Source organism: Dermacentor silvarum, chromosome 10 (assembly GCF_013339745.2).
Source record: "Dermacentor silvarum isolate Dsil-2018 chromosome 10, BIME_Dsil_1.4, whole genome shotgun sequence".
In the NCBI taxonomy this organism is placed as follows: domain Eukaryota; kingdom Metazoa; phylum Arthropoda; class Arachnida; order Ixodida; family Ixodidae; genus Dermacentor; species Dermacentor silvarum.
This window is the reverse complement of record NC_051163.1, coordinates 152,894,892-152,917,747: the sequence shown is the minus strand read 5'-3', so window position 1 is coordinate 152,917,747 and position 22,856 is coordinate 152,894,892. Positions and strand designations below refer to the sequence as shown.

At 47.2% G+C, this 22,856-nt stretch overlaps 1 protein-coding gene across 1 annotated transcript; it reads right to left on the bottom strand.

Annotated features, from left to right (window-relative positions):
• Positions 1 to 306: 306 nt before the first annotated feature.
• LOC125940517 (uncharacterized) lies at positions 307 to 20,976 on the bottom strand. The gene is made up of 5 exons (XM_049656782.1): positions 20,901 to 20,976; positions 14,229 to 14,364; positions 12,903 to 13,042; positions 3,427 to 3,532; positions 307 to 840 (listed from the first exon to the last, which is right to left on the bottom strand). Exons 1-5 carry the CDS (start codon positions 20,968 to 20,970, stop codon positions 534 to 536), a joined length of 759 nt encoding a protein of 252 aa, XP_049512739.1. The 5' UTR covers positions 20,971 to 20,976; the 3' UTR covers positions 307 to 533.
• Between the last annotated feature and the right edge of the window lie 1,880 nt (positions 20,977 to 22,856).

The window sequence follows — 22,856 nt, the reverse complement described above, 5'->3', positions numbered from 1 at the left end:
GCTGCAGCTACGTATATCATTATTATGTGACATTTTACTGGCTGGGGGATTGGCTTCGCTGTATAATGTTCGGTGTTCGGCGTGGGTAAAGGTTATTGTCAGTTCGCTGACGATATCATGGTCCCATCAATCATTGTAGCCTGTTTTCCTACTTGAAAAAAGAAAGGAGGTGTGCTTGCGCATGCATGAGCGATTTGCTGCAAAAGAATATTTTAGGGAGAACACAAAGCATCTAATCACTGACATCTGTCTTATATATATATATATAATATATATATATTATATATATATAAAGAAACACACGCATTGAAAGTTTTGGTTTTGTGTCATAGCAAAGATACAAGTTAATGAACTTTATTACGGTTCGAGATCTACAAAAACATAGTTCAAGATGAACAGATGCGAAAACTGTGGGGTTTTTTGCGCATTTTATGGCGCCGGAGGCTTGTGCCAGGTCGTGGACACGTCCGCTAAAATAAAATAGAATAGAAAGCATTCGCTATACTGGAAATAAAGGCCATAAATTATCTCGGTTACACGATATGTATCCATATTGTGACAATCAGGAGCAGGGTCGAGGCACCGAGAGACAGCACTACTGCAGCTCTGCTGCGTGATGCCGGCGTTGGGGTGGGAATTGCGTCCGTAGTGTTAAAGGGAAGTGTTTTAGGCTCCCGAGCGGCAGGTTCGACATGGGGTATGGACACACTGTCGTGGTAAAAGAGTTCCCACAACGCCAGGTTGTACGAGTTCACGATGTGATCTTTGGCGTAGTGGTGCTCTCCCTTTGAGCAGGGGGACAGAGCTTTCATGAGGCAAATACCCAGGTTCGATGAAGCTCTGCGGTGGAAAAATAAAAAAAAATACTGGTTACGTGCTGAGTTTTGTGAAGACCAATCTTTTTGTAAAACGTCGTTAATTTTGTGACTACAAGTACTGTATATACAAATTCTTACTGCCGTTAGCTTGGCAATGGTAATAATGAAGACACCCATGGTAATCTGATAAAAACGTGTTGATCTTAGGTGCGCAGAAATATTATTACGTTTCTGTTGTCCCGCGAAAATAGATAATTGCGACATTTTTGAATGGTTCGCCACCCAAGCAGTCATCTAGTATAATCGCACGAGTGCAAACTGCGGACATGCCAAAGCTGTGGAATGTCATTACCGGACGCTATCGCTATTATCACGGTCGGCCAATTTGTTCTTTACAAATTAACCATGTAAGCATGTCTCACTTATTTTTCTATGGCTTTTCCGTTAGTGGCCGGCACACATGCATGGCTGCGTTACCGTACAGTATCTATATTAGGTAAAAAAAGAAGAAATGCAGCGGAATTCATTATAAAAGCATTCTATTCACACCATTACCTTCTGTTCTAATTGTATACAATGTGCTCAAAAGACAATACATTCTTTCCTAAAGCATTCGGTGACTTAAGGACGCGTCATTTAGTTTAAGAATACTTCGCAACTTTAAATCAATAGAGTTTTTGTATCACGGGAATCGAAGAGATGCTTCCAGTTTTCATTCTAATACTCAGCTACCCGCAGCAACTACACTATGCGATCACAGGTGAATCAGTGGCTAGAACGATATGATGCTCAGTACAAAGTCGCCAGTTTGATTCCCAGCCATGGGCCGCATTCGTGCAATGTCAAATACGAAAACGCTCATGTACTATAATTTAATAGCAGGATGAATAATCTAACGGGATCAAAAGTTTACCTGAGCCCTCCACTGCGGCAATTCCAGAGCCAGTGGGTTGCTTTGAAGCGTCAACGCAAATTTATGTTCAGTTTGAAAGAATTTACACTACAATAGTGGGGAAAACGTTAGTTAAGAAGCATAATGTATTGTTGGGTTTAGGTACGCACGCAAAAAGTAAGCGATAAGATATACTGAGAGAAATCAACGTTTCAAGAAGAATTGAGTGAATAATTGGTAAAGTAGGTCGTGAGTGTATACGCAGATACGTGTAGAGAATAACAGGACAAGGTCATGTGTACAGCGCTCTTTCTAAGGGATAAATTCTGAATCTCAAGTGAACGCGTGGTTGGTCGTCCTCTTTTCTTCGGGCTCATTTCTTGGCGCTTTTCCCAGTTGTTGCCAAACCAATTTGGCCTTCAGTACTTCTTATTCAGTGTCATCCCATCTATGTTTCCCAGGAAACATTTTACTGCGACTGCATTCTACACAGCTTATGCGATACATATCAATGCAGACAAATATGCAATGCTCCATTTATTACCGAATCCTAATTAAAGCAAATTATTCTCGAGGCACTACAAGTTCTGCCATGCTATCAATAAATTTTCTAATTTTGTGTCATGGTAATACAGGATCCAACAAAAATCGACTTTCTTGAGCACAAGCGGTTCATAAGCATTCATACCTCAGGGAAGTAATTACAGATTGTTCATTTCATTTTCATTTCATTTCATGGAGAAAATAAATGAAATGAACTGAAAAATCTACGGCAGCACTCACCTCATGATGAATTTCGGTGGTAATGCGATTATCATTCTAGCAATCTAGCGACAAACATATTTCTGAAGTCAAGTTTCTCTCACATCTGTAGGGGTTGTTCTGAGACTACCGTTGCTTCAGGTTTGCCCGTCGCACTCCGGTATTGTCGCACTTTGCTATGACACTCGCTTGCCAAGGTACCCCGTGAGCATAATGGCATCACGATAAAGTGAACGACGACGGAATGCCGAACAGGGAATGCCGTTGATGGTGTGAAAAAGACAATATGACGACGGCATGGCGACACGGAGATGACGATTCTTAAGTGAGGACGATGGCATGCGTGTAACCATGACAGCATGACGACAATGACACGACGACACGTTGACACGAGGACGGGCGTATTGCGACGATGGCGTAACGACGGCGGTATGATGAAGACCAGATGTCAAACCTGGAGGCATGATGATGCCACAGCGGCTTGAGGTCTATGATATGACAAAGAATGCAATTGCGACGATTGTATCACGGTGACGAAATGACGATAATGGCATGAAAACGGCATGAGGACAATTAAACGACGATGACTGTATCACCAAGCCTGTGTAACAACAACGGCATGACGACGAGGGCATGACGTAAGTCGAATGACGAGGTCGCATTGACGCCGATCATTACGGCATCACGACCGCGAGCACATACCTTATGACCCAAGCTGCTACACAACTTGGGCAACCAGTTCCGCATCAGAGAACACGAAGTTATATTGGCTCTAAATGGCTGAACAGGCAAAGAATACTAATCTCAATAATATTCGCACATGTGAGCATTCATGTGTTAGTTACATATGGCTTGCACTAACACTAGTCACGGGAGCCTAAAGGAACTAAACCACTGTAATTTCCGTCGGCTACCAATTGCCCAAAAGACTATTCTTCAGCTCAGCCCACTTACTTGAGGTTATTACCGGCGTTCTGGACAGTGGGTGCCATATTCAGGCTCACACGGCAATGTTGCAGCAAAGAAGTCGAGCCGATGCACGAGTTCAATGTGGCCAGTCCTGTTGGAGAGGATACAAAATCTTTCTAATTCGAGTCGACATTAGGTTCTGGCGGTTGATCCAAACTAAATGTTTTGAATAAAATGACACGAAATAAAGTAATTTTCTACCAAAGATTGCTGTGCTAAAAAAAAAACGTTTTAAACTAAAGCTCAGGCAACACGCGCGGGAACGCGAAGCTTTGCTGATTCACGTACATCGATTTTTATAGCGTGATGGGTTCCTTCACGGAATGTTCGTGAGCCTTCCTAGCAGCTTCATGGGCATGTTCGTTGCCCAGTAATGCCACAGTGGCTGGAGGTCATTGAAAAGTGATGTCATATCCTTTCTCTGCTAGTTGGTGATACAGTAGGGGGGACATGGAGGTTTCCGGCCTGCTCGTCTGCCCCACCTGGATACGTCCCTCCGACTCCGCATACCATCTTGAAGATCCCGAACCGAGACAACTGGGCAGGTCTAACGTAAAACTATTCCACTCTGTTTTTTATTCCCAATCGGCTATTAGCCCACCGCGTTTCGGGATCTTATATGGGCGTGGTGCCCACCCATATAGGCTGGACTCGAACCATTCTGCCCTATCACGAAAGGGTACTGGCCGATTTGGAATAAACACAGATTTGAACAGTTTTACGTCATACCGACCATGGTCTCTGCCGACTGTGGCTTGAAGTACATTTTATGGATGCATTTGCTTGCCGCATCGGAGTGACTGACAGTGCTGCCTGTGACAGCTGGGGCAACGAGGTAACCATCGAGCATGTCCTCTGTTATTGTCCTCGTTGCAGCTCCCAGGGGCAGTCGCTCATGACGGTGTTGGCATGCCTCGACGACCAACCGCTTTAGCAGCAAGCAATCTAGGAGCGCCAGCTGATGTTGCCTTCGCACCGGAAGGCGACGAAGATGCTACTGAAGTTCCTCCGGTCGTGTGACCTGTTTGAACGACTGTGATACTTCGCGTTCCTTTGTGTGTCCAAGTGTTATTTTTGTTCCCCCTCAACTTTATCTGTGTGTGCCCTTTTTCTTTATCTTTGTGTCTCCCCTTGGCGTTTCCACAGTGCAAAGTAGCAAAGTGGATATCTATCTTCCTGTTAATCCCCTGGCTTTTCGCATCTCATTTATCCCTCTCACCAAAGCTCAGGCTCAGAATAAAATATTTTTCTTTACTTTTTATATATTGATACGAATAATTATTTTCCTTTGGTTGCTACATATACAGTTGAAGGCGCCAAAGTAACGAGTCCTGATGGCATTACCTAAATAAAGTTTGCACGTTAAAATACGTTACGTGTTTAGTCGGTCCAATATGATTGGGTCGGTAGTGATGTTCGCAGCGTTGTGGATGAAATGCGTTTCGCAAAAAGACAAGAAAGGTGCATCTCTGGGTGTTTGTTCATGAAAGGCTAAACTTTGAAAGGTATTTTGTGTTGATCGGGTGTAATGTAGGCCAATTTTTTTCCACACGTGAAATATATTTCACGTCTGAGGCAGAGTCTGCATCACGGGACAGAACAAAATTGGCACAGCAATATTAACATAATAATCAGTTCTGTTTTTCTGCGGATGCGGTGACGCTTAATCATTAAAAAAGAAATAAAAAGGTACGAAGCACAATTATGTAGCACCTAGAGAGACACTTGTGCGCAAGGCCTACGTTGACGATGATGACATTGTGCTGTTCAGCAACACTGGAGAGGAATTAAAAGAAATGATTGAGAACCTTAATCGAGAAAGAGTATGAGTGGAGTTGAAGATTAATACGGAGAAGACAAAGATAATGTTCAATATCCTGGCAAGGGAACATCAATTCAGGATCGCCGCTGAGCCTGTAGAGTCTGTACAACAGTACGTTTATCTAGGTAAGTTACTCACAGCGAACCCTGATCGTGAGAAGGAAATTTACAGAAGAATAAAAATGGGTTGGAGTGGATACGGCAGGCATTATCAAATACTCACACGGAGCTTACTACTGCTGTTAAGGAGAGAAGTGTACAATCATTACATTCTACCAGTGATAACATATGGGGCAGAAACTTAGAGGTCAACAAAAACCTCCAGAAAAAGTTAAGGACGGCACAAAGCGCGATGCAACGAAAAATGTTAGGGCTAACGTTAAGAGACAGGAAAAGAGCGGTGCGGATCAGAGAGCAAACGGGCAGGCGCGTAGCGGGGATATGCCGATATTCAGGATTTTGCCTACAATGTCTTTCACGGAAAAGACATTTCGGCACGAACATTGCGAACTCGGGCTGGATTTTCGTAGCAACGGGGAGTCACGTATTAGCACAAGCTTTCATTTTCGATTGCGGCATCAGCGGCTGCGCAATCGGAGCGCATGGATTTCAATTCCGAAACTTTATGGGTATAAAGTTCTGATAAACTTTTGACGCGAAAGGTGCACTGAGGGCTTTACTGGGCTGGGACAAGCACGGGAGCAAGTTCTGAAAGCACGCGCTCGGCACGTACTAACCGTCACTGCTCAGCTGATAAGATGCTGCGATCAGCTCGGGCACACAGCCTATCATTGACTTTTTGCGGGCTACAAGCTCTGGCTCTCCGTGGCCACAGTGGCCGCATAGTGCTTCTTCGCATGCTGCATCTCCATTTGCAAAGTTGCCTCGTACAGATGCACGAAATAGAAAGCCTAGTTGCCTGGACGAAACTCGCTGGAATCGGCCTACTGTTTGTGCAAGGTACCTAAACAAGCATACCAACGACATCGAGGGAGTGCACCGGAATAGAGGTTCTATGCGATTCTAATCGCCCTTCCTGTGTGAGGCGCTTTAGTCTGCGGAACGCATGGTTAGACATACGAGAGACGTCGGCATCAACGTGTCCGAAGTCATTGACCGCTTCGCTCAGCCGAGAGAAGTTTGTCCTTTAGATAGCTTCAATGCACTCTGGCTCGTAATTATGAAAACGTATGACTGTTCGTTAGCTTTTAAAACCGCAGAAATGTTAGCCGTTTATTCTAGCAGTTAGCATCATGGCGAATACGGAGGACCAATAACGACCGCCTTGCTCATTGTTTTGCCAGGGATACAACTTGCCGCATCAAGCTACCTGGCAATCCTGGGTGCAGAGTAATTGAGGCCAAATGTTCGTACTGATTTCTGTATGTATGGTGAATGGCCCGAGAACATAGATTTCTGCGATCATAGGCTTGCCTAGATCATGTGTGTTTCTCGCACTTGTGACGTCGTTTGACGCATTATATACAGTAAAATACGTAGATTTATTGGAGACTTAGACGTATATTTAAATATCTTGTTGCGAGGCCAAGCAGTGAACTTTGTTTCCAGCGACTGCCCTTTTACGACTTGTATCTTCGCATTCGTATATTCCATTGGTAGCAGAACTTCTGCTTTTATGTGACTTACGGCCCTTCGAACGCTTTGGGGCACTTAGACGACAGGCCTTTTACGGAGGAAAAGATGCGCGATGTGCAGGGCTACAAAGGTGCTGCAAGTGCACAAGCCTGTATGACCGCCTGTGACGAAACTCAGCGATGAACGCTTAACTGTAAATTTTCAACGTGTGAGTGCAGGGTAGCCTCAGCATGGTTAACCTCCCGGCCTTTCCTTATGACTTCTCTCTCTCTCCTACTTTTTATTTGCTCATCGTTGCGACGGTGTAATTACAATGACCGGTAACAGCTGCGCGGCATCATTGAATATGTGCAAAAATGTAAACAAGGTTCTTGAATGACGAAGATTCATCGGGACGGCTGTTAACACTGCTTTGCTTGTTTCGAACTTGGCGGCCGCATTGATATCAGTCTGCCAGAATTCGAATATATTCTTTCATGAAGTGCGTAAATAATTCCTTGAGCATTGGCATTGCCATGCTCGACAAATATAATGCAACCTGAGCTCTGGCTACGCCACTGCAGCATATTGACCGTCAGGCGGAAGGGTTGCGCGACTCTTCAGCATACCTCTAGCCAAGACAGTGTCCCACTGCCGACTTTACAGAATCATCCTGGCGACTCAAGGCGACGTGACATCTTGAGGCGGCTCACGTGGACGACGACGCTTGTCGGACCGGCTCAATAACATAGGTGACGGAAGATAGGCACTCGATCGATAAGGGCCTTGGTACCCAGGTTGCGGAGCCATTTGTTCAGTCAGATTGTGTCATGGCGATCTTTCTGGAGGGCTTGGTTGTCCGAAGTAAATGAGCGGGCCAGCTGACGACACTCTTCAGCATATTGAGCCATTTCAGAAACTGGACTGAATTCGGAGACATCCGGACGACTGGTGATACAGCATGTCTCCCAGCGTGCAGTTGAAGCGCTCTGTTAGTCCGTTGGTTTGTGGGTGGTAAGCTGTAGATGTGCGGTGAACTGTACGGCATGAACGAAGGAGCTCCTGAAAGACATCAGATAAAAACACACGCCCTCTGTCGCTCAGTAGCTCGCGTGGTGCGCCATCGCGCAGGACGAGATGACGTAAGATGAAGTTCGCAACGTGACGAGCCCCAGCCAAAGGAAGCACGGCTGTTTCCGCATACCTCGTTAGGTGGTCCACTGCGACAATGACCCATATGTTACCAGCGACAGAGGAGGGAATAGGGCCATAATGATCGATTTCGACGCGGTCGAAGAGGCGTGCAGGAGACCAGGCGAATGGGGAAACGGTTTCCGTCGTTGACACGATTGGCAAGACCGAATGTATTTGCGGACTTATGTGTATAGTCCACGCTAGTTATAACGTTGGCGGAGCCACTCATACGTTTTCAGCGCACCAGCGTGAGCATGTTGGGGGTCAGCATGAAAGTATGCGCAGACATCGACCGCATGTGGCTAGGGATGACGAGGAGCCACTTACGGTCATCCGGTCGATAGTTGCGACGATATAATAGTTCGTCCTGTATTGCGAAATGCGTGGCTTGGCGGCGAAGTGCACGTGGGTGTGCAGAAGTTGGTGGAGCGCTAAGAACATTCAGGAGAGAGGCGATCCAGGGGTCATTTCGCTGTTCAGATGTCATGTCTATGGAGGTAAGAGCAGCCAAGGGAAAGGCACCCGTTGAGTGCGGCTCTTCAGTCGAGTTCACGGGAGATCGAGAGAGCGCATCCGCGTCAGAGTGCTTTCGCCCCGATCGGTACACGACGCGAATGTCAAAATCTTGCAGGCGAAGAGCCCAACGCCCAAGGTGACAAGAAGGATCCTTCAGGGAAGCTAACCAACACAGAGCGTGATGGTCAGTCACCACGTCGAAAGTGTTGCCGTATAAGTGTTAAAGAAACTTGCTTATTGTCCACACAATAGCGAGACAGTCTTTTTCAGTGACCGAGTAGTTGGATTCCGCCTTGGTGAGGGCACGGCTAGCATAAGCTACAGCATACTCGGAAAAGCCTGGCTTGCGTTGCGCGAGTACTGCACCAAGACCAACAGCGCTGGCGTCCGTGTGTACTTCGGTCGGCGCAGTCGGGTCGCAATGGCGCAGAATGGGTGGTGAGGTAAGCGGATGCCGTAATGTAGTGAAGGCGTCATCGCAGGCGTGAGTTCAATTTGAAAGGTCACCGATGCCTGCAAGTAGCTTCGTAAGCGGTGCCATGATGGAGGCAAAGTTCCGGACAAAGCGACGAAAATACGAGCATAAGCCCACAAAGCTGCGGAGTTCTTTTACGGCAGTCAGCTTAGCAAACTCCTCAACGGCGGGAAGATTCTCAGGATCAAGAATAATGCCGTGTTTTGAGACTACATGACCCAGTATGGTGAGCTGGCGAGCCCCGAAGTGACACTTTTTCAGGTTGAACTGAAGGCCTGCATTGGTAAGGCACTGAAGAATCATGCGCAGGCGGGCGAGAGGTGTAGCGAAATCGGGGGCGAACACGACGACATCAAGGTTGAACGGACAGATCTGCCATTTTAGACCGCGTAAAATGCTGTCCATCATTCGTTCGAATGTTGCAGGAGCATTGCAAAGGCCCAATGGCATGACTGTGAATTCGTATAGGTCAACTGGCGTGATGAACGCGGTCTTTGGACGGTCTGACTCGGCCATCGGGATTGCCAATAACCCGAACGCAAGTCGAGCGAAGAGAAGAATTCGGCGCCTTGTAGACAATCGAGGGCGTCGTCTATGCGCGGAAGAGAGTAAACATCTTTTCTAATAATTTTGTTGAGACGCCGGTAGTCTACGCAAAACCTAATGTAACCGTCTTTTTTCTTGTCCAGCACAAAGGGGGATGACCAAGGACTACAGGAAGGCTTGATGACTCCACGTTGAAGCATGTCGTTAACTTGCTCCGTAATTATACGATGCACCGCTGGTGATACACGCTAGGGGCGCTGGCGCAAAGGGGTGATGGTTCCGGTGTCAATTTTGTGAACAGCGGTGTTCGTTCGACATAACGATGCTTGAGGGAAGTCAAACGAACTTCTAAATTCGTTGAGAAGCATCAGAAGCTGCGCACGTTGATCCGGAGCAAGGTTACTGCCGATGGAAAGGAAAAATACGTCCAAATACACGTCATCCGACGCAGGGTGAGGTGTCAACGCGTTCTGCTCCGGCTTAGGACTGGGCTCGTAGGAATCAGTAGGCACAATAACATCATCGTCGACTGACTGAACGTGGCCAAGCGTCTCCTTACGGCGCCATGTGAGAGGGCATGAGGTAGCGTTAGAAATAAGTATTCCAGAGGCATCCTGGTGAAGTGATAGGACGGCAAATGGCAGCGACGCATCGCGGCGGCGACTGAGTAGGTCAGACGGCGTGAACAGAACTGTAGTTTCAGTAAGGGCAGCACAGTAAACAGGAGCAATGACGGTACTGAGAGGGGGAAGGTCCGTGTCAGCAGCCACGACACGCTTGTCAACACCAGGCACGGGCATATGGGGAGAAGGCACATCGCCAAATACAGACAGATCCACCTGAGCGTGAGCGCAGTCTATAACGGCGTGATGGCGCGACAACAAATCCCACCCAAGAATCACATCATGTAAACACGAAGTCAACACAATAAACTCAATGTTGTACAGTACATCGCCAATGACGACTTTAGCCATGCATGCTGCAATCGGATGGATTCGCTGTACTCTTGCAGTACTGAGGGAAAAGGCTGTAATTTGTTGTCACTTTACGAAGAGAGCGGCAAAGTTTCTGACTAATTACGGATATTGTGGCACCAGTATCAACGAGCGCAAGAGTTCGAACACCTTCAACAAAAACTTCGACGACATTGGCGGGCGACAAGCGATGACCTACACAGGTCGACGACGACGCAGCTCGTGCCTCCGAAGCTGCGGCAGTCAGTTTTCCGTCTCAGCGGCGGGTCGGCGACGCATAGGTGACAAAGAACGGCGGCGTGGTGAGGGTGATCGATGGGAAGCACAGGGTGGAAAGTCGGAGTCAGGCGGGGCGTCGTGCGCGTATACCTCAGGTGGCACGTCTTTGGAGCGTAGTACCGGGGCGGGAAAGAATAGTCGCGGTATCTTGGGGCAACTGATGCAGCCACGAAGCGCCTACGACAGAAGCGCCCGCAAGAGTAACATATCGGTCGGTTCCCAGGAGCGCGCCACGGATTGACGATGTGCTCCTGTGCACCAGGGAATGGCGCCCGTGGACTGTTGGAGAGGTTGAGGGGCCAACACTAACGGTCGACGTGGAGGCTTTGCAGCGGCAGCCACATAAGTCAGTGGTGCGGCAACAGGTATCGGCGGAGCGGCGGACAGCAGCACCTCGGAGACTTGCTCCTGAATAACTTGTCGGAGAGACGGCGCGAGATTGTGCGTAGGCACTTCTGGGGTCGGCAAATACGATATACACGAGAGCTGCCGTGCTACCTCCTTATGCATATATTCTTTGATTTGCGAGAGTAGCGTCTCGTGGTCACCAGCGATTGTTAAGGCGGCGAGGGAATCGTCTGTTGTCGGCCGCAGAACTAAGACGAGTTGCTTACGGAGCTCGTCAAAGCTCTGGCAGAAGGTCGTAAGCTCAGCTACGGTGCGCGCGTCCTTTACCAGCAGCATTTGAAAGGCATCGTTGTCAATGCCTTTCAAGATGTGTTTAATCTGCTCTTGCTCAGGCATGGACGGATTCAGGCGCTTGCACAAGTCTATGACGTCTTCGATGTAGCTGTAAAATTTTCGCCTTGCTGCTGCGCACGTCCGGGGAGGCCCTGCTCGGCTCGGAGCTTGCGCACGCCAGGGCGATTGAACACGTCTGCGAAGCGTTTCTTGAACACACTCCATGTAGCGAAGTCGGCCTCATGGTTGTGGTACCACAGGCATGCGACGTCTTTGAGATAGAATGACACATTCTGTAATTTCGACGGGTCATCCGCCTTATTGTGGCGGCTCACCTTTTCAAACGTCGCCAGCCATTCTACCACATCGTGGTCATCTCTACCACTAAAGAAGGGAGGATCGCGTTGGCGCAGCGCGCCGGTTACGAAGACCTGCGGAGATCGGACTTCGGAGTTCCATGGCTGCAGACCCCGCACCTCCACCACTTTGGAAGGGGGTTTATTAACGTTGGACGTCAGGCGGAAGGGTTGCACGACGGGCCCAAAGACAGTCTCAGCCGGCGTCAACAGCTCGCGTTCTGCGCTCGCACCTCTAGCCAAGGCAGTGTCCCACGGCCGCGTGCGTTGCTTCATCGCCACTACAGTTCACATTAAGAGTAAAAAATGAAGCTAGGCATGCCATGTAATGCATGGGATAGATAACCGGTGGGTCATCAGAGCTGCAGAATCGGCGCCAAGGGAAGCGAAGCGCAGTCGAGGACGGAAGAACACTAGGTGGAAGGGGGGAATGGGTGAAATTTGTTGCAATCCGCTAGCGCAAGACAGAGGTAATTTGATATCGCAGGGAGAGGCTTCGTCCTAAACGATGCTATACTATGTATAAATTGTAAGAATCTAACTTTTTTGTATATTCAATTGCCTGCCGCATACATTTTGTTGTTCATCTTTTTTGTTTCTATAATGTTGCACTGTCTTTCATAATGTTCCACCCCTTGAGCAATGTATGGGTAGGGGGGCCTTTGTCAGGCAGTCGAATCTACCTTGAGCCCCTACATCCCAGACAATTTATTGTCTAAATAAAACATTACAAAAAAACAAATAGGATGATGATGATGATTATTATCTCAATCATTGTACTGCTGTCAGGATTTCTATACAAATGGAAAACGTAGAACGCTCTTCACATCATCCCGCATTCTCATTTGTCGACGAAATCGACACGTTATGTGGTGTATGCGCGTAATACTCGCTTATTGAAGTTACGTAATTGAAAAGGTCAGTCGGCGTTTTCAGTGATCAGCTATTCATGATTGGTCTTTCAAATAAAACAGAGTGGCGATCGTAACATACTTGCGTTACAAGTAACACAACGCTTGTGCAATGCTTACGCTCAGCTCTTACCTTCACATTTTGCCCGATCCAGAATGTCTTTCTGCACTATCCGATAGCCGTGCTCTTGCACTAGGAAGTGCTTTCGCACCTCTTCGCTGCATCCGGCATAGTATAGCGTGCACTCTGACACAAGCGGCAGCTCTTTGTACCTGATAAAAAAAGAAAAAAATGCTTTCGGAACAATTACGATGACGCGTAGTACCTCAATTGAAATTCAATAACATTTTTTAAGAGTGACTATTTATTTAGTTCGAACAGAGAAGCAAGAACTGTGACTTCTGCAGATCCCATGTACTCATATGACAAGGACTTGGGTAGGATGACTATAACTGTTATCCGGGTCTTCCTGGCTATTTGTTCGGGGCATTGCTTCTGTATGAATGAATTCAAGATCTCAAGAATGATGTGGCATCTTTCGTTTCTTTTTTTTTTCTAAATGTTAAGCAATGTTTATGCTCAGTGTTTTTTCGTTTGTTTGCCTGAGCCACATGTTCAAACATTCAGAAAAAGTGACGTTTAGACAGGCGCGACCAGGTATACATATTGTTTGCGGCCCTCTGGTCCTACTTAGAATTATCTTGTAGAAGGCTGATGCGTTAGCAATATTTTTATGAAATGTCATTGAGGTCTGTGGTTTAACATAGTCACTAATGTTGATGTCGTATAAAGCTACGATCAAGCTCTTATATCAAGATTTCACAACAAGAGCCAATAAATTCCAGAGAACAAAAATATACTTGATGAAATTACCTATATGATACGGCAACGGAAGTATGAAGGAGTGAAGTTCTCACTTGATGCACTACACTTTTGTTATTTAAACTGCATATATCGTTTCCGTCTGGGTCGATTGCGTCTGCTATCGATTGCATTTTGTCTTTCTGAACTTTTCCTAGAACTTCCTCAGATTAGAGTTATCAGAACGCTTACTTGCTACCGGCGCAAAGCGTAGTATATACAATTAGTCGTAAAAACTCCAATGCAGAAACATTCTCATTAGCTCGACATGGCAGCGACATGTGCTCACGCTTTCATAAAGTGCATCCCACTTTGTTTTATCATGTTTCACAAAATCTACATGCGAGTGCTTACCGAAACAAGTATCATTTGTGATTGTGCACTGTGTTCATTGTTAACACCGGATTCGCGGTTTAAATTTTGTTGTTTATCGTCCTAAGGTCTCTTGACTAAGTAAAAAGCTTATAGTTGGGCTTCAAAATTAGGAATATATAGTTGATATCTGCTCTCTGAGTCACTTCGTTCTTATACAACAACGCTTACATTAGGAACATTGCATGCAGGCTACCTGAATGGCTGCAGGCGGCATTTACTTACGCGGCACATAGCTTTGCAAGGTGCACCGGCTGCGCTGGGAGCTGGGAAACAGCGCCTCTGACCACGTACGTAACCGCTACATTCCAGTAACAGGAGGTTGCGTTGAGAACGTTGCAGAGTTTGTCTTGGCATTTGCCTATGGAGAGAAGACAAAGCTATCCTGTAGATTTTGTTAAGATAGGCAAAGCAAAACAATCCACCACGGCGTCCCTCATAACCTAATGTTCAGTATACTAACCATGAAACTCATTCAATGGTTACGAGATTGTAACGCCAATGATTAAGTGTTAGCTGTGGTGTGGGCTAGTTGTTTTCGTTGTTTTCGTCTCGAGCTCACCGAATCGTTTAGGGGTCCGGCGGGCCTGCTTCGTCCTTCACATCTCCGTGTAAATTATGTCTTATAGCGTTCTCGTTTAAACTGCTCTGCTCTTCTTCGATGCTCGAGTGCTATTTGGTTTTCTGAGCATACACTGGCGCAGCTGAACGCGCAGTCCGATGTGCATTAATGCACCGAGTGAGGCAGCGCCCCCGGCGTTCACGACGTCACGATACGCAACACCATCTTGTAGGGGCAGTTTATGGTCGAGCCGCTCATCGCCGCAAGCGGCACCACACGCGTGGGGTCCTGCGAGAAATTGCACATATCAAGTGCACAAATTTTGGTCTACCATATGCAGATAGTGTGCAAGAAACGCAGTATAAGCCGAAATTTGAGCGACGCGAGAACACTTACAGGATACTGGAAATGCAATCGGTGGGTTTCGCCACCCGTGCTCGTAGAGACCGTGTTTAAACAACGAAAAAAGCTTTTTCAATGCGTATTTACAGGACGGAAAGAAGACTGCGACAGAACAGAGTGCACACTAACCACCAAGTTTATTGCTCAAATGGCGAGAACATTTTTCACCAACCAGCCCAAGCATCTGCCCTTTTGCGTAGATTTTCTTTATATGCTCCTTGTGATGATGATGATGCTTTATTAGCATCCTTTTTGAAATGGGGCAGTGAGAAATTGTCACCTAGCCTGCTTGAGTTAAGAAGCCACGCTATACGTAGAGGCTTTTCATTCTAGCATTTTTATAAACGTTTCCCTAATTATTTTTCTCGTCCTCAACCACATGGTTCAACTCGACATCGAACACGCATGTCGACCGGCCAGGACTGGCACGGCAAGACTACCGGAATGGAATGCCTTCAGAACCGAGCTCGACGATCAGACCACCATATCGGACATCGACGCCTGGCTCAAAGAGATCCTGGTTACCGCCGAACGATTCACAAAAATCATCCAACTTGATGACGGCCACCCCGCCATAGACACCCACCTACTCCACCTCTGGGAGGTCAGAAGGGCCCTGTTCAAGAGATGGAAGAGGCTGAAACTCAACAAGCAACTCAGGAAAAGAATCGGCCTATTGACAGAACCGTCGCAAGAATATGCTGAACAGCTAGCGAGACACAACTGGCGTGCCTTCTGCGATAAGCTTCAGGGCACGCTCAGTACCAAGAAAGCGTGGCACCTGCTGCGCGCTTTCCTCGACTAGACCCCACCAAGACGCAGCAAGGGCAACACATCCGTCGATAAGCACACAACTACGACGGCTCGGAGGAAGACCTACTCCGCGAACTATGCAACAAGCTCCGCGATCCCTCCCAACCAGCGACAACCCCGCCACTCAAAGAATATGAAGGCAGACCAAACGCTGACTTGGACCGGCCCTTCACACCAGCAGAGCTCCAAGCAGCCATCTCCCAACTCACGAGAAACACGAGCCCAGGCAAGGACAGGATAGTGAACAAGCACCTACGACAGCTGCCCCAACAGGCCTTGACGGCTCTCGTCCGGTAATACAAGGAGTGCTGGGACAAATGAGAGCTGCCGGCCGCGTGAAAGCACTCGGAAGTGCTCATGATACCAAAGCCCAACAAGCCCACAGCTGTCGAGAACCTGAGACCAATCTCTCTCACTTCGTGCGTTGGTAAGCTGTTTGAGCATATGGTCCACGACCGGCTCACATCGCACCTCGAAGACAATCGGCACTATCCAGACACCATGTTCGGCTTCCGCCAGCTTCTTTCTACGCAAGACGTCTTTCTTCTCCTGAAGGATGACCTCATTGAACACCTCAGCAAGAATAACAAGTCGTGCGTCCTTGCCATCGACGTGAAGGGCGCATTTGACAATGTAAGCCACAAAGCAATGCTACAGTACCTCGAGGAGACCGCCTGCGGTTACAAGACCTACGGCTATGTTCGTAACTTCCTCACCGGCCGGACGGCCATGGTGGGAATATCCAACTTACGCAGTAAAGAATTCAAGCTGTCGAACAAGGGAACGCCGCAAGGCTCCGTCATGTCGCCCCTCCTATTCAACGTGGCACTCCTCAAGCTCCCCCGGCTTTTCGTCGAAAACATCCCAGGCCTGCGTCACGCCTTCCACGCGGACGACCTCATGCTCTGGACGCGAGGAACGAGCACCGGAGAGCAAGAACGTTGCCTTCAAGAAGCAGTTGATGTTATCGAGCACTACCTTGATAGCTGCGGCCTCCACTGCGCCTGAGAAATCGGAGCTACTCGTACTCAAGGCACGCACGAGGGGAAGACCTCCCACCTGCGAAGCGCCAGACCCGTGCGTCACGCTCAACGGGATCCAAATACCGAAGGTCGCCTCGCGTCGAGTACTCGGCTTGCACCTGCACCGAGACAGATCAGGAGTCGCCACGCTTCCACGTCTCCAAAGCACAATCTCCCAACTCATACACCTCGTAAGCAGGGTAGCCAATCGACGCAGTGGCCTCAAGGAGCAAGACACCCTCAGATTCGTTCAAGCTCTACTGACCAGCAGAATAACGTACGCAACCCCGTACCTGGCTCTCAAGAATTGCGAAGTCGACAAGCTGAATGTCATCATCCGCAAAGCTACGAAGCTCGCCAGGGGCCTACCACCCATGGCATCTACCACCCGACTTCTCAAAATGGGTGTTCATAACACCTGGCAAGAGCTGGTGGAAGCCCAGAAGACCAACCAACTCGAGAGGCTGAAGCTCACGCCGACGGGCCGATCGGTCCTTGCGCGCCTCGGCTACGGAGAACGCTACATCGCCGAGGCCTACCGCAAGGTCAAGATACCGCCATGCATAAGAAATTCCCTGAGCATCGACATACTACCGCGCAGCATGCATCACGACTATCATCAGTGACGCCGGCTCGCTCAAGTCAATGCCATCCGAAGACGGCACAAGCATGATCTAAATGCTCGCTACGTAGATGCGTAGAAATACCCGGGCAAAACCACTTACGCCCTGAGTGTGGTTGACTCGTGAGGGAAAGAACTGGTATCCACCACCGTCAGGGTGCGGAACTCGGAGACCGCGGAAGAAGCGGCGATTGCCCTCGCCACCACCACGAGCACGAACGTGGTCGTAGTCTTCACAGACTCCCAATCCGCAGTACGCAATTAAACGAGAGGCCGAATATCGGTGGAAGCAGTCAAAATTCTGAAGAAAAGAAGCACTCCGCTTCCGTACACCTGCATCACGTGGGTACCAGGGCCCGAGGGGCTCGAAGGAAACGAAGCGGCACACGCCGCGGCCCGCGATCACATCAACCGGGCCACTCTCGCCGCCTCGCGAGACCCCCGACCGCCTGGTGACGCAGCGGAAGCGGCGACAATAGCCCCCGCGTATAACGCCATCCTCCAACACTACTGCCTGGGACGCAGGGTGTACCCGCCACCTCACCCAAAACTGACCAAAGAGGAAAGCACCGCATTACGAAGACTGCAGAGCAACACGTACACCCAATGGATCCTCATGCATCGCATCCTCCCGACACTACACACCTACAACTGCCCGATCTGCGTCGTGCCAGACACTATGGCTCATTTACTACTCGAGTTCCCGTGGCGCCCCAAAGACCCCATTACCAAGCATACAACGACCGAAGACGTGAACCTCCTCGACGAGACGTGGGAGGCCAAGATCTCCACCCCGGCACTGGACGACCAACGACGTGTTGTCGCCAGAGCCCGGTATGCTATCGCGGCCAGAGGATTCCTGGAATCAGGTACCCTCCCACCTAGAGTGATCCACAGCTCAAACGCTCGGGAACCCTTTCTCGACAATTAAAGTTTATTTCATCATCATCTACATCCTCAAAACTTCTCCATCTACGTTGCACCGCTACCTATGCTTGCAAGAGATCATGTTGTATAAATTTTTTACGGGTAGTTTCTATCGGTCTCAGTGGGAGAATTCCTTCGCATTCCATTAAGATGTGCTGAGTGGTCTCCGGTTTTTTGCTGCGTATGCACATGCCTCCTTATGTAGCGAGTATTGATTCCGGTATATTTTTGTCCTTAGGCAACCAGTTCGAGCCTCAAATAGCAAGGAACTGCCTATTTGTGTTATCGTACAGATCTTCCCTTCTGATTTCTTCTCGTTCTTGCAAATCTCCGTGGTCTTTTTTGTCTCCATTCATTGCATCCAGTTCATCGTCACTATTTCCCTAACTTTCTTTTGAGCCGAAAGCCTTATGTGGCTCTTGGGTCAAAAAATCCGATGTCCGGCGTTATCGAAATTTGACTGTCCGGCGTTATGGCACCAAAACTTCAATGGCACCAAAATTGATGGAAATCGTACCCAAGACCATTGGTGGGAGTTGAACCCACGACCTTTGGTGTTAATTAAGGCGAAGTATTTAAGGTACAGTTAATTAAGATGTTGTTATTTAAGGCACCGAAGCCCACGACCTTTGGTGGGAGAAAACAAGTAATATAAAGTAACAACAGATTCGTATGCGAATGTCAAGTAATTTGTTGAATATCTTGTGAGCACACAGAGTTTCGCCTTCATTCTTTTTAGCATACGCTGAAGTCACTGTCAACTTCTTTTTTTTATGACTCCTGGTTGTCTATTTACACTTTCAGTTATCCTGTACTTGGTTGCCAACTTCGTCGACCTCTTCTTCCGTTCTGTGTCCGCGTTTTTCTAGTACATATGCGTGTGCACTTTACCCACCCATTTATTTGTGATGCGCTCGGATAGTCGTCGAAGATAGAAGTCATGCTCAAGCATACAACTGCTCATGTACAGTTAAGCGTCGCGCCAGAAGGGACCATGTTAAAAAATCCGGTGATTGACGCCCATCGTAGAGCCCAGGCAAGCCATTTTTGTTTGCAGGATTTCGCGCTACAGCACGGAAGACGAGTGAGCTCGAACGTATAAACTCGACACACAAATGGCTCATTTGCTGCTACTTTTACTGCGATTAGCATTCTTAGCGTACTCTCGCACTTATCGTAGGCTATCGTCTGTCTGTCTGACTGGGTAGGCGCCGCTCTTCAATGAGCTTCTCTGATGTCAACTTAGGTAACTGGCTATGCGCCCACTGGTAATGCGCCCTCTCCACTGAACCACGCTGACGCGAACTTGGGTAAATATCTGCCACTTCGTATATGCTGCTCTTCAGTGGCAAACAAATCATTTAAAATATATACGGTGATGCGTGCAATTGAACTAGCGTCATATATTAGCGGACTAAGGTGTCTGAATGCATATTCACACAAGCGCCACCTGCACACCTTGTGGCGGGACCGCTGAATCAGGCAGCATGTCGAGAAGGACGCGCGACAGAGGTGACCGGCTTATACAGGCCGCATACGTGTGGTGGTTGCAACACGGTGTGTAGCTACATTTCTTCAATGCTAATGGCATTAACGTCGACATTCTTAGTGAGATGAATTCTGTGACAATTATTCATTGATCTATCTGCACGCGAATATATTCTGCTGCAGGTACATAAAAAAGACAAAGCTGATACGCATGAGTGCACAGGGAAGACGAATAAAAACTAACAACAAAACTAAAGTGAGACAAGTCAAATAATAAAGTTAAATCATCTCGAACTCACGCATCGACCTGTGCTATGTGCCACTCACATGAAAACCCAATATGTCATTGAGAATGCCACCGAAGGTTTAGTCACAGTCGTTTACTGTTTGCTTTATTTCGCTTGGTTCACTTATATAGCTGTATTCTGCGCACTCCATCGGGGTCCTGCGTGTTTCGCGCAAATGTCCCATGGGCTATGATAAAATATATGATGGCGTGAACGAATTAAGAGGCAGTGTTGATATTCCATTCCTGTCAATGTTTTACCGAAAACAATTTTTCACTCTAGTGTCTCAGCCTGTACGAATTTTGAACAATGGCCGAGGCCATAGTCACCACATACGAAACTTTCGCTCTGCTAAGACTCACTCTTCTGTCAATTTTGAATGAAATGAACGCGGGTGAAGCATGAGGGCAGCAATTTTTTCTGTGAGGGTTTATCTTGTTAATGTACAGATTATATGTGAAATAGAGCCTACATTTAGTTACAAGAACCTTTGCAGGACAAGAAATCCGATGCGCAACGCGTCGATTGCGATGTCTGCAGAACACCACCCCCACTTCGCTAGCCTAGACACACGAGAAAGATGCATGATATTCAAAGACTGTACAACGTGTGCAGAATCAAACAGCTGGCTCTTGATTTAGGTAAATTCATTTTTGACGCCTGAAATTCACACGGATGTCGCGAGTACGTGTTCACTTTAGCGTCGTGGTCTGGCAAGCGTTTAGCGCTATCACGCTATGATCAAGAAGTACGCTAATAAAAAAACGAGCTCACCTTGACCAAATACCAGCGCCACAAGCAGTACAAATCCAGCTGCAAGCTTGGTCCCGGTCGTAACTGCCATTCTTAGCACAACTGCTGTATTTGAGCATGCGCACTAGCAGATGTGGTATATCACGTTTATTTACTGCTGTCTCCGAGCTTTATACAAGCAGAAAAGTCCTGGACAGCGCGATAAGCCTCGGGTCTGTTTCTGTTATTGTCATATTTTAATACAAAGTGTCTCTTGTCCATGGAGTGAGCTTGTGGCATTATTTGATGCTATCAGCATGCTCCCACTAACAAATATAAAAGAAATTATTCGTCCGTATCGCAATAACCCTTTCGTCGACTCTTTATGACGAACAAATATCCTGCGACACAGAGGCCAATGTCGCGGTCAGCAGCCTAATAGACCCTGACCAATGAGCATTAACCTGAATGCGCCGCAATGTATAAGTAGCTGTTTTTGCAAGGGATTTCTAGACTGCTGATATTGAGGGCAATACGGCTCACCGATGATATCTACATCACGTTATCTACGCATCAGCATTGTTCATCGCAATGTAATGTATATTGTTCTCGTTGAACAGTTCGTTCACTCAGGCATTGATCATAATTGTCTTACGCGTCCCGATAGGCAAAGATTGCGGGAAACAGTTTGATAATTTTTTCTGGTATACCCACTTTAGTGACTTGTTTGCACGCACTGGGCAAAAGCTATTTCAATGGTTTATATTACAATGGGTCATTATATAACGTAGTAGCAGGCAAGGCAAACGAAGAGCTTGAAGTGCCTGCTATGCCTTAGTTTTATTTTCGTGTTTTGATTCGGCAAACACTAAGGCTCCACCCAACTTCGCTTTTTCACAAGTACCCGACATTACAAAAATGTGTTCCACTTCCCATTATTTTTTTACTATTGGTTGATTGCTGAAAAAACTCTAAAGTTGTTAAATGGTACACTATTGCTCTTTATATATATTCTACGCAAACGAATTCTAACTGCGAACGAGTCATGTTCCTAACCCTAATCTTCACCATTGCATGAATGGCTTGTGATGCTATACACTATATCAAATCCACCAACCCGAAAAGCATCTTATTGAATTAGAACATTGAAAAATTGTATTTCTGTATATTGCCGTTCTTGTTCACTTACCTGCCATATATTTGTACTGCATCCGTTTCCTCAGATGGCTACGAATAACTATTCATTTTTATTACTTTACTACGTCAGCCATATTTATGGGAACACGCAGACAATGATTCCACCATGTTGTTTCTGTACCACCAATGGTGTGAAACATCAGTCTGCAGCTTGAGGGCTATTTGCGGACGGTCATTTATGGTTCTTTGGAGCTCAAGGCTGTACGAAAACAATGTAGCACTTTTGTTTCTTAATAGGCTAATGGTAATGGCGGTTACCAGAATATGAAATTATATATTTCTCACCAATGAAATTTAAATGCTACCTTGCGATTTCTAATGTGCACCTTACGAGACTGGGGCAATTGCAAACTGAGAGTCGTGATGCATACAGTGCTTGAAGATTATTTTCACTATGCAATGCTCTGATGTACGGCAAAAAAAGAGCTGCAAAATGAAATAACCGTCCACGTGCCCCACCGTTATCACTTTTTGGGTGATCTACTCTCCTTTCCAGCAGCTGTCTTCGCTTCACACACGGTACCTTTACTACGCGGGCGTATTGAAATGGTGAGATGATGGCATCCTATATCACCCCTGCCTGATGTAGACGACACCTTCTCATGGGAACAAGCGAAAAAAGGACTAATCATGTAATCAACGACAGTAAAATTTTATTCCACAAGCAGTTGTGCGCGTTTTCATAAAGAAAGTGTTATTGTGACCTACGTGTACTAGATACGACTTTGTACAATTCTTAGCATGAAGCGCCAGTGTTTGTGATAACCTTTCTTTCTTGAATGAAAATTTGCGAAATAACGA